Here is a 12,503-nt window from a genome sequence, read left to right as displayed (position 1 = left end):
TTTCAACCAGGAGTGTTTATTCCCAGCATTTAACACATTCTGATAAAACAGATCCAAGGAAAACAACTGACATCTCCAGTAAATATTGCACTTCAAGATTAGTGTGTGGGTTTTGCTTAAGGACTGAAATCAGAGACTGACATAAGACTTCAGGCATAGCAAGTCAGCAGCAAGAGCAATGGTCCTGAAGAGGATTTAAAAACCACATTAGTTCCCCAAGAAAGGACAAGCTGCAAGTTTACCAAAATTAGTACATTTTAATGCTCTGTGAAAGAGCCAACCCCTGCTGCAACTGTCCCAGTGCTGAGATGTCTCTGTTCTGCACAGCACTGTAACACCTTCAGGTGGGAAGGGGAAGACAGCAGGAGCAGGGGTTCTCTCCTAACGCATAGATTTAGTACCAAATGATCCAAAAGGAGATGATAGAGGTGACTGGAGCTGGGGCTCTCAGGAATTAAAAGCACACACACACACACACACACTCACACTCTAACCACCCCTGAAACCCTGGTTCCAAACCCCAACAGAAGACTTGCACCCAAGGGAGCCCTTGTGGTGGCTCCACACGTGGCTGGGTCCTGGTCACACTGGCTCCTTGGACCTCACATCTGGAGGACAATTCTGTGCTTTTTGACTTGCTTATTCTGGAAGAGCCACAACTCAACTGGCACATACAGAGCATCCTCTCACGGGGCTGTAAAGAACGATCTCTGACCAGCCACGCTGGGCTGGGAAGAGAGAAAAGAAAGAGTCTGGTTTTTGCAGGTAATGGTTTTTATCCCAGAACAGCTGGAAGATACATCCCTGAATGTGTTACCCAGAGAGCTCTCACAGTCTCATCTGTTAGAGATCAGAGATGGGGATGGGGGGGGCTGGGGTTGGGACAATGCTTCACGGTTCCAAGCCGTGCACACACACACACTCCACAGCATATCCCTGAAAATCCATGGGCTGTGAGGGACCCTCCAAGCACTGTCCATCAGAATCTGGAGTGAAGAGTTACTCCTCAGCAAAGTCTCTGTCAACGTCCATATACGCCTCGTCGATGTAGCTAACTATGGCACAGGGGGATGTCCGGTCTGGACTGAGCAGTATAGATACAGTCTCTTTCCAGTAGGCAAAACTAATACATGAGCTCTGTGGGAAGAGATGAAGAGGTTGGTTAGTGAGGTCCACAGGCACTGACATGCAGCAGAAGGCACATCCCAAAGGCATTCAGCAGAGAGAACTGAGAATTGCTTCTCATTCAGCCCAATTTGCCCAGCCCCTCCTTGCCAGGGCAGGGAGCAGAAGGGGTGGGAAGAAGCTCCTCTTCAGGTACCTCATCTATAGGAGACTGCCTGCCCATCACTCATGACAGCCATATGGCTGTGTTCTGCAGTTAGATACGCACCAAAGAAGGGCTTTCTTAAACACATTAAAATCTGTTAAAGCTGCCACTCAATCACTGAAAAGTCAAGGAAGGAACCTGTGCAACCTCCCTTCAGCCTTCTAGGGCATATACAAGGGAGCTGTCTTCTCATCACAGGTCATTTATTCCTCTTCCTAGTGCCCAAGACAGACCAGCTCAAGTGGAAAAGAGTGGGCTGCTTTCCTTGTATTGTATGTCCCTTGTATGCCCCCTTGTAAACAGAGCAGCTGCCCTGTATTGGAGCAGCTGCACCAGGCTGTTTTCCTGCACCGTGCAAGGAGAGAGGGGACAGTCTGGTTAAGGTGCTAGCTATTGTTAAGGGTGAATTCTGTCCTGCCTCCACACCCCTGTGCAGGGCTGTTCACCTCACCAGCCCTGCCTCTCAAACCCACCCAGCACTAGCAAGTCTCACTGTGTGCCAGAGCAAGACCTAAGGGCCTACTTGCAGGAAAACCCAGCATTTACCTTGTGAAGTCTGACTGCTTGCGGAAGGGACCTGACTGGGAAGATGGTGTGAAAAGCACTACACAAAGTCACACTCTGGAGCACAGCTTGCTCCTTTCTTTCCCTTCACCACCTCTCACTTCCCATTTTTGCCAGGTGACTAGCAGACAAAATGCTGTAATTGATTCTTTCAATGCTAAGGGGCTCACATACATTTTCTAAGCAGGTGCTGTCTTTATCCTTGTTGAGGTAATGCTGCTGCCAGAATCGCAGGAGACTGTGGAAGTTGTTCAGGATGAAGCCTGGGTATTTTTCTGTGTACTCCATCTGTTGCAAAGTGTGCAGATAAAAAGGCAGCTTTTCTTTCCTTCGGGCCAGCATTAGGATAACTAAACTTGTGTTCAAACAACTGACATTTTCCTAAAGGTAAAAATGACACAGTAGGTGAGACAAGAAAACCCCAAATCAACCATAAACCCCCCTGAGGTATCAGCTGTACACATCCTTACAAATCATGCTTATGGTAAGCAAGAGGAGCTCCTATGTGTATCAAGAAGGGACATGTGTCTCCTGAAGAGAAGGCAGGTTCCTCCCTGCTCCCAGCCCAGCTCATCACTACACAGTATCAGCAATCTGCAAAGTTACTGTCAGCTCTTTACCTGTGTAAGTGTCTGTACATGAATAATATTAATGAGACGGAAAAGAAAGGACATTCTCATGGACATCTGGGACATATATGACAACAGGCGGCACTCTGACAGGACTTCTGCAACTGCAGCGAGAAGAAAGAGACAGTCATCAGGTGCTTAAAGTTCAGGCAGGGTGGTCCAAGCAACATGCAGTAAGGGCTGGTGCTCAGACCGTAGCAACAAACACGCAGAGTGGTGCTTCTCAGGCTAAAATGAAAGTTTTCAAACCCCAGACTTTAAATAACCACTGCCACTACCAAACACCCCAAACACCACTTCTTATTCAAGGGCCTGTAAGGACAGGCCAAGGGGAATGGCTTTAACCTGCCAGAGGGGAGACTGAGATGAGCTCTTAGGCAGAAGCTCTTCCCTGTGAGGGTGCTGAGGCGCTGGCACAGGGTGCCCAGAGAAGCTGTGGCTGCCCCATCCCTGGCAGTGTTCAAGGCCAGGTTGGACACAGGGGCTTGAGGCAAGCTGCTCTAGTGGAAGGTGTCCGTGCCCATGGCAGGGGTTGGAACTGGATGAGCTTTAAGGTCCCCTTGCAAGCCAAACCAGTCTGGGATTCTGTGATTCTTTACCTTTAGCATCAGACTGATTCTCAAATCGGTCCAGGGACAGGGTAATGCAGCGAACAAGCATGTTTGAGTCAACCAGTGAACTGTTGATCTGATTTAAAAATATCTGGAACTAAAGAGAAATACTTTTTAGTACTGGATTAAAAAAAAAAACAACAAAACCACCATCCTACAAGCACACCCACAGAGGAGGTCTGAGAACAGCATTTCGTATCTTCAGAATGGGTATGGCCAAGGGGTGTGATAACGCAGTTACTCTGTGGCAGAAGGGGAACAGGTCAGTTAGGAAAACCTACAAACAGGGTTTGGCAAGTAAAGCAACATTAAGTGTTCTCCAGGCGTTTAACACTGAAATAGAACAGTTCTTGAAGGGTATTGGAGAAACCACCTGAAGTTCTGAGCACAAGCACCCAAAACGTGCACTTCAATGTAGTGCTTCAGACATGGACAATTTCCCCTTCCCTTCAGAAGGGTCAGTTCTGAATGCCCAAATGCTCAGGGTCATTTCCTTTTTTATTATCCCCAACAAGAAAAAGAGGAGATCCATACTCCAGGGACTGCCTCATCCACCTCAAGCCAACTCCAGCACTGAAGGCTGCCCAAAGGATGCCTACAGCAAGTACTTTAAAAACACTATGGCAAAGGAAAACACCAAAGTCCTGGCACCACTCAAATCTCTTTTGAAGCTAGGTCACTTCAATGAAGCCAAGATTTCATACACTGTTGGTTTTGAAAGAGGGAAATGAGTCAGCATAGCTGCTGGGCTCTCTAGTTCCTCCAGCTCCATGTTTTCCTACACTTTGTACAAGCAGACAGTGCTAGGGAGGAATAACGCGGAGAAATACAGAATGACAATTAAAGAAATTATAGCTTGATAAATAGGAAGCACACACAAAGTGTAAGGACAGATTCTCTAGAAGGATTGAATTCATTTACCAGAAAACCACCTGAAATTAAATACATCTTTCTTTTAAATGCACCTCTGCTTCTATCCTCCCTGGTCCTTCAGACTTAACAGCAACCAGAGAAACATTTCAGTAACAGAAGCAAGAGTATGAGGTGACTCAAAGCCTATCCAACAGCTGATGTTACATGCACAAAGTGCACAAGAGCATGCAACCACTCTGCATAGAATTGCCCATTCCTGATCTACATATACAACCAAGTTTTATAGGTAATTACATCAGCCTTGTATGTAATTGCCTGTAAATTCACGTAACATCAATGTATGTCTTTCTACAGCATCAAATATTGATTATTTAAAGTCATCTCAATGAAGAACCCTTAAAGCTCCAGTAAAAGTTTTTTCTGAGCCTGTCTCAACATCCACAACTACCAACTTAACCCAAACCCCAGTGACTTCACAGGAAATGTTCTACCATAAACCCTGACCTTAGCCCTGCCTGATCATGCAACAGGGCAGAATTTTCTGAGCAGCCCAGTGCCTGCTGACTCACAAGGGCTGCAACACTTCTGAGAACATGAGTGTATGCAGCAACACAGATGCTTGTGAAGTCTTTGGCAGCTCACTCCTTAGTGTTAATTGTGCACCAAGCTCAACAATCACACCAAAATCGAATACATCTGAGCTTTAGTGCTACATCTGGCTGCATTGTAATGTATGTAATGTGACCCAACTGGCACAGCTTCTGCAAGTATTTACCTTCTCATCTGTGTTGATGTACTTGTTGAACCTCTTGAATGCATCAATATTGAATTTCATCAGCTCTCCCAGAAGGTCAAAGTAACTCTGAAGCACATCTCGTGATTTGCACTCACTATCAACAATGCAGTAGAGAATATGCTGGCATGGGAGAAAAACATGTTATTGCCACAGTTTAGTCCAAGCCAGCAGTACAGCACAGACTGTGATGTAACCACTAAAACAGCTATCTCCAGGTTTAGTTCTGAGAAGACAGAACTAAAGACTACAATGCAGATGAGAGTTCTGTTAAATTAATCCCAGTGATTAACTTAAACAGGGGAAGTTCAGGTTAGATATAACAAAGAAATTCTTTACTGTGAGGGTGCTGAGGCACTGGCACAAGTTTCCCAAAGTAGTGGTAAATGCTCCATCCGTGGCAATGTTCAAGGCCAGGCTGGACAGAGCCTTGGGCAAAATGGTCTAGTGTGAGGTGTCCTTGCCCATGGCAGGGGGCTAAAGCTGGATGATCTTAAGGTGCTTTTCAACCCAAACCATTCTATGGTTCTGTATACTTCATTACCTCCAGGAGTCCTCTCTTCAGCAGGAAGATCTGGTCTGCATAGGAGGTGGTGCCCCGCAGAAAACTTTCAACTGCCCTCGCTTGCCAAAACCTGAGAGAAAGAAGAAATGAGGTTTTCATTTCGGAGCAAGGGGAATATTTATCACAACTATTGTTTCAATCAAATTTCCTGAGCTGTTTCATTCCAATCTAAAGCTGGAGTCAGACCTGCTGATCCTGCAGAAAGTCACTGTGCTGGGTGTGAGGTCCAACACAAGCTCTGGCATTCCCCCTTACCTGCACTACCACAGCAGACAAGTGCAACAAAGCCAGATCTTTTCATAGGTTATAATTTTCAATGGCTATAAGCTGCATGAAAACAAACTGACTTCCCAGTCAACTCAAAAGAGCTCCAGCACAAGTGAACCCACCTGAAGGAGGATTCAGCCGGTTCCTTCTTCATGACCTGAAGCAGTCTGGTCAACAAACCCCTTTTTCCATCGCAGACAAGACTCCTAGAGCACGTGAGGAAATCACAGCATGAGTGTAAGGGCTGCCAAGCTCTGTACCTTGTAGGACACTGAATCCAGTCTCTTCTCCAGAGCTTTTAGTAATCAAAATCCCAGTATTAAATATACAGTACAAATATTCATTGCTAGTTCTACCAATGGAAGAACTCTCCTCACTGCCTTTGATGAACATCTGCAATAAAAAGCTGCAACATGACTTCCAAACAAACCCTAAAGAAAAACGATTCATTTCCTCTCAAAATTGTAATGATTTCAAAAATACCAATTCACAGCTTGTAGTGTTGAAGAGTTAGAAAAAAATGCCATATATACCATATTTGTGCTTAGGAATGAAAGAAACACAGGCCTTTTTTGCTCAATAAATGTAAAGGAAGCTCTAAGTTCTGTTTAAGGAGACAGGGTATGGAAACCCAAATGCTACATGAAGTAGCCTTCATGAGTGTAGCACTAAAAACACAGAGGCTGTAGAACTGCAATACTATTTGTATTAAACAGCATCTTCAGTGGAGCATCCACCTACAGCAACCTTGTGCAAAAGCAATGCCTTGATTCACCCCGGCAGTACTCAAGGCCAGGCGGGGGTTGCAACTGGATGAGCTTTAAGGTCCCTTCAACCCAAACCATTTTATGATCTCATGTATAAGGAAAATCAACATGGAAACAAAATGCTAAGGGTGAAAAAGATACCAAGTTTAGGTCAGAAACTGAGCAATGCTGCCTGTCAGGCGACACAAGCCACCCTGCAGAGGCAGAATGAAGCATTTCAAGCTGCACCCTCCTACTCAAAATGCCCCAGGATGCAGGTTCAGCAGATACTCCCAGGTTAACTGCCATGTACTGGATCAGTACCCTTACTGAGCAGTCAAGAGCCAGCTGACAAAGCCCTTGTGGGAAGCAGCTGTTTCACAGTGTGAGTCTGTTCTCACTAGCACTTGAGAGAGATGAGAAACTTTGCAGGCAGGAAGAAGCTCCTTTAGTGTGCTCCTAACTGGGTGAATTCTTTCTCCTAAATACTCACCCCTTTTTGACCAAAGCCAGAAGGGTACCTGTGCTTAGAAAGGAAGGATCTGAGTAATACAGACAGCATTTCTTCCCAATTAGGCACAGTATTATAATAATTTTAATCTTCTCTTAGAGAATTCCCTTTACAAGAGAGGTAAATCTGCTCTGGGAGCCCAGGGCCCGGCTCATACTCTGGGACTATCCCGATAACTGAATTCTGCAAATATTTCAACTTGGGAGGTTTGTGCATCAGGATCATGTATTAAAGAGCTTATTAAGTCAAAATAGTCAATCTAACAGGTACTCAAATCTAACACTACAGATTCACAAGTAGTTTAACATGTTAATCTAATTTATCTTATTCTAGTTACTAGCTGCTCTTAAAATAAAGACTCTGAGTAGACATACATTTGTGCAGACCGGAAACAGACATTGTGTATGCACAGACTGCTCCTGAATCTCTAACTAAGATTTATTAGTAGCAGCAATTCATGCATTTAGGGGATGCCAGTTTACTCACCAGGTCTGTTTGTAGTGCCCATAGTGAGAAGGGCCAGACAAACAGGCCTTTGGAAAGCACATCATGACGGAGTCTGGTCCATGAACTCAAACTCCCTCTTTCAGGTTGCTTTTGTTTTATAAAGAGCCTTACTCTGAGCACAAGCCCATTTTAGCTTTGCTAAAGACCACGAATATCATACAAACCTAGCCACTTCCTGCTGAAACACTGGAACTAAAGCAAGTGTCCAGGACAGAAGGACCCCAAATAAATCAGGTGACATCAAACCTCCAAGTGCTTGCAAAACTTTAGAAGCTACTGCAATAACCCTTTATCCCTACTTACCTGTCTGTGTTGACAACTGCATCAACTTCAGGGATGTTGGCTTTATGGGAGATTGCACTCAGCTCGTTGAGTTCTTGGCTGTTTAAAAGCAGGTACTTGTTCCTACAGCAGGACATTTGGGGAGTTGGGGAGAAAATGCAATGAATTCAAGAGGCAAATGTGCAATCCCATGAAGAGTAAAGCTACACACCTATGAGAGCTGCAGGACCAGGCAAGCAGCTTCCACCTCTCTGACACTGCTCCCCTCACCACAGCGCAGCAGGCCAGCTACCTGCTGCGTTGTGAACCTCCTCCCAAACCACCAAATGCCAGTTTCAACACTGACCACCTTGGAGATGGTGGTGCTTTGCTGTTCAGGATCTTATGGTTTGGTTTTTCAAATCTCAGCAACATTTTGCTGAATTTCAGAAGACTTAAATCAACTTTCTCCCACAGCTTCCTACAGTTTCTCTCTGCCCTATAGTGACCATGCTCTTTGTCAGTAGTAAATCTCAGAAAGTAGGCACTGCAAGAGAAGTCCTCAATCATCCTGGTATTTTACTACTTTGAACAAACTGTTTACTCTGGATAGATTAAAACACTTCACGAAATGCAGAAAACAGAAGAGGGATGGATACAAGCCCCAGGAATTTGCATGGAATTCATTTTCAAATACTACATTTTTCCTAATGAAAATCAATTAGTCTATCTGTGAAGTAAATGAAATGCAGAAGACTGACAGTAGAAATGTAATCCAGAGGCTCCCTTTGAGAGACTCCCTGCCCAATGCCAGTGTGCTCCCATAGAGCCCTCCAAAGTGCTCAGAATCAACTGCAAAGTTGTATTTTCAGGAGCCCTAAAGGAGCACAGGATGCAGTGATGACTGTGAAGGTGTGCAAAGAGATCTATTCAGCATATATAACTACACAGAAGATAAACTGTTAGACCAGAAAGGTGATGGGGATGCCTTTTTGCTTCAAACACTGGCTTCCAGATAAGTGCCCACTGAGGCTGTCACATGGAGCTTCTTTTGATCTGGATCAACAGGTTTCTGTAATGAAAATACAGCCTCTCTCCCCAGGCAATAAACAGTCCCACAAGTGTGAGTTTATACATAGTCTTACTGAATACTAGCACAGAAGCAGTTGCTCTCATCTTGTCCTTGGCTAACTCAGCATATCTGTGAGCTCATGTAATTCTTTAAAACCCCAAACCAGATTCCACACATTCCACTTGCTCAAATGTTACAGCTGAAAGCTCTGTTTAAACAAGCCTGAGATCTTTGTAGTGGTCACTCAAGTGGGAATATCATCTAAAGAGATTTTATTGGAAAACCTGGAATGATTCCTGGGCAAACAATGTCTTGCAGGGAGGATTTACAATAGGTCGGCCTTACCCTTCTGCTTATAGTATGTCCAGCAGCTCCCCAGTCTTAAAGCTAATCCTGCACAATAAAAAGGTTGATATTTCCATCCAGTACTAGATCAAACCTACACACAGTATCACTGGCTGCACATCTGAGCAGGCAAGCAGTGCCATATGCTTCAAAGGCAGATGTTTGTAAGCAACAGAACACCACCTTGGAGGACTGAATTAGAGCACCAGGACACTGTACTGCAAGATATGATTCTACATGTCAGAACAGAGCAACAAATACCTTTGTAGCAGCAGTACAGCATTTACAGATCACTATTCCAGCAGACTCAACCTTTGCAAGTCTGCCTTTTGAAGGCAAACAGAAGCTTTCTTCCTATTTCCAACCTAGCTTCCCAATGGCTAGCTGACAGATAACTGTTCCTTTAACATTTTACCATCCAGTTTCATCAGGTCTTCTCTGTTGCTGGCATTCAGACAGCAATCATGTCTCCCCAGCCTTTTGAAAAGGCAAAGGAGTCTTGATTAACCTCTTCAGAGGTTGTCTTTCACCTTGATCTTCCAACCTGAACATGTCCTCACAGGGTACATGGGCTCTTGTGAGCACACTGGCTCACTACCAACTCTCAGAGAAAAGACAGATAAAGAGCAGCATGAAAGCTGCCTCCTTATTCCCTCAGCCAGAAAGTGCTTACTCATCATATAAACGTTTCAGTTCATTGCAACACAAAGCAAAATGGGCTATTTCAAATCATCAACAGACATGTTAAGACATGCCCACTGCAGAGCATGTCCATAACATCTTCACAGCAGGAGCTGAAAGGCACATGAGCATGGAATCAAGTTTAAGGACTGTACAATGTTCCATTCACATGGATCCTGCACCATGCTTGGGACACCCACTGTAACTGCAACCAAACACACCGAGCCCCAGTCTCCCACAGCTTTCCATACTCACTCATGGTGATCACTAAAGCTCTGAAGAAGCCTCAAGAACTGGATCTTTAAAGTAATGTCCTAAAAAAGAGACAAGAAAGGTCAACAGATTTTGCTTTACTTGTGGATATCATTAGTTACCAAAGCTGACATGAAACAGCTGAACTGAAAACCTATCCAAACCAAACACATCTGGGCAGCAGAGCAAGTGACTTGCATAAATGGAGAAGGCTGCACTTTGCAGGCTTCCCAAAATAGAACAGAAGTGGAGATTGTCCCCCAGCCTGTGCATGAAATGGTTAATAATTTTCCACTCCCCCCAGAAGACCTGACTGTGATCCATTTGTGTTCTGGGCCTCTCCTTGCTAGACCCACTTGCTATCATGTCCTTAATTTTGGTCATCTTCCACCTTTGGCCTCCAGGGACCACAGAACCCTTTCCCAGTTCCCAAACTAAGAGAGAGTGAAGAGGCTAAATTGCCAGCATGAACCAAAGATAAAGACTTAAGCAGTAATTCACCAAAAAAATATGAATGCACATCTCCCTTTCTTATCCAAGCACCCAGTTATTCAATACAACCACCAAGAATTAAATGATAGGATAAAAATCCAATATAACATTTAAGAAGTTACTCACTGGGCTACAATCACAATTCTGGTTGTGTCCATGCAGAACCAGGGCTGATGCTGAATGCTTTCTCCAGATCAGTTTGTCAAACAAGTTATTGAGGCCAGGAATCAGCTTGAACTCTGCTATCATTTTATGAACCTGGAAAGCAAGAGAAGCATATACCCAATCTGGACAGAACAGTCTGGTAAACAGATGGGCACAATTATGTCATCCTCTGACAACAGAAAGAGTGAATTCCTTTAGCAAACAGCATGTGTTTGTGGTTACACGCACACTGACTATGGTGTATCACTACAGCAGTTTCCATTTGGTGGAGATGGATAAAAAAACAGACATTTTGAGAGAACACTGTTAGCCAATGCTTCAGTTAACCACCCTGCCTCTGGAAGCACAGGTTTTCATTCCCATCTATATGGAAATCACATTCCCGCTGCTGGACATCTCTGAATATCACACCTGAGGAAGCATGCAGCTCCTTCCCACCTCACCCACAACACCCTAACAGACTGCAAAGCTTGGAGTCCTTTGGTGCTCCCTCACTTTAAAACGCTCTCAGACACTTTGGTCTAGTCACAAGCCTCCAACAACAGCAGCTCTGAGCAATCTCTCTGAACATAGCACTCCCTGTAGTCCCTCAGTGGCCAGAACGGCACAAGCACAACAGATTAAACAAAGTATATGAGCTGCTTGCAAGAGCCTCAGTCCCTCACTAAAGGAGGAGCTCTCTGTGCTCATCATTTTAACTCCTGAATCTGCTCTTTTCCACACAGAGCATAATCTGCTTATTCCAAATGACTCTTCCCTAAGTAAACTGAATACATCTGAGATTAACTCACAAGTTCCCACTTGACAGACGGCTGCATGCCAAAGCTGCTGAGTCACAGTCACTGCCTTTGGATCGTGCACTCCCTTCAGACCCCAAACTCCTCACAGCTACTGGGCCCAGGGATGCCAAAACAACCTCTGCTCTATATTCATTCTTCAAACTCCTGTGAGCTTTTCCTGTTGCTGCCCAGCTTCACACGAGTTGCTCTATTTCTTTCTCACCACTAACACTACTATCAGCTTCGGCTGCATGCAGTTGGGCTCCCTGTAGAAGGAACAAGTAACTCAGCTGACTGCCTTTCACCACAATACATGTATCTCCTTACACATATACAAGGAGAGTAATTTAGAGTGTGACCATAAGAAGAAGGAAGCAAAGGCACAGATCTGCAGTGAAACACCACTTATCCCCAAGAGCATGATCATCCCTAACACACAACAGGTACAAGCCAGGCCACTGCTACCACAGCTGCCAATTCATGCACATTAGCCAGTAGTCAGGTTTAAACCAAGGATTTAGAGTAACCATCCAAAACCAGGTTGAGTTTGTCAGGAAGCTGCATCATACTTCAAGCAAATGCTAGACCATTATGTTGATTATTACAGTGGACTGAGGCAGGTTTGCGATGTCCTGTAGAAATCCTATGCAAAATTAGTCCAGTATAAAACCAGTAAGAACTTTGGCTGCTCAGACTGGATGACTGATAGCACAGATCAGTGCTTTTATTCCCTCATAGGAAAAGAGATCCCATCAAGCAACTGAAATGCTTATCAGTGAGAGTGCTGTTGCATTGGAGCTTTCCACATAGAACAGCTCAGATCCAGTTCTCCATCCAGCTGCCTCTCAGGAAGGGGAATGGATTTACATTTCTTTCAAAGGCAGTGGATTTTACTGAAAGACCTGGCTCTGGACAGAAAGTGTTTGGGAATGGAGTAACTCAAGTCTTTCAAGAATTCAATTCCAGTCTTGAACCAGCCCTGCAAAGTGAGCCACTAGCTTCATCCTTAGCTACTTTCACTGTTTGCATAGGGGCAGAAGCAGCAGAGGAGGAATAAAGA

The 12,503-nt window shown here is 44.6% G+C and overlaps 1 protein-coding gene across 2 annotated transcripts in view; it reads right to left on the bottom strand.

The window, feature by feature from the left end:
* Positions 1-12,503, bottom strand: part of TRPC4AP (transient receptor potential cation channel subfamily C member 4 associated protein) — a 36,822-nt gene continuing 24,319 nt past the window's right edge. For both annotated transcript variants that reach the window (XM_061441836.1, XM_061441837.1), the window contains exons 10-19: positions 10,626-10,757; positions 10,011-10,069; positions 7,700-7,801; positions 5,755-5,838; positions 5,345-5,435; positions 4,783-4,923; positions 3,123-3,231; positions 2,515-2,627; positions 2,069-2,275; positions 1-1,137 (exon numbers count right to left, since the gene is read on the bottom strand). In XM_061441836.1, coding sequence (XP_061297820.1) covers positions 1,000-1,137; positions 2,069-2,275; positions 2,515-2,627; positions 3,123-3,231; positions 4,783-4,923; positions 5,345-5,435; positions 5,755-5,838; positions 7,700-7,801; positions 10,011-10,069; positions 10,626-10,757 — 1,176 coding nt within the window. In that variant the 3' untranslated portion in view covers positions 1-999. The remainder of the gene's footprint in view (positions 1,138-2,068; positions 2,276-2,514; positions 2,628-3,122; positions 3,232-4,782; positions 4,924-5,344; positions 5,436-5,754; positions 5,839-7,699; positions 7,802-10,010; positions 10,070-10,625; positions 10,758-12,503) is intronic.

Source organism: Pezoporus flaviventris, unplaced genomic scaffold (genome assembly GCF_033815535.1).
Source record: "Pezoporus flaviventris isolate CSIRO_AGI_PZ_B2104156 unplaced genomic scaffold, CSIRO_AGI_Pfla_v1 ptg000213l, whole genome shotgun sequence".
Taxonomy (NCBI): domain Eukaryota; kingdom Metazoa; phylum Chordata; class Aves; order Psittaciformes; family Psittacidae; genus Pezoporus; species Pezoporus flaviventris.
This window is presented reverse-complemented; position numbering and strand designations above follow the sequence as displayed.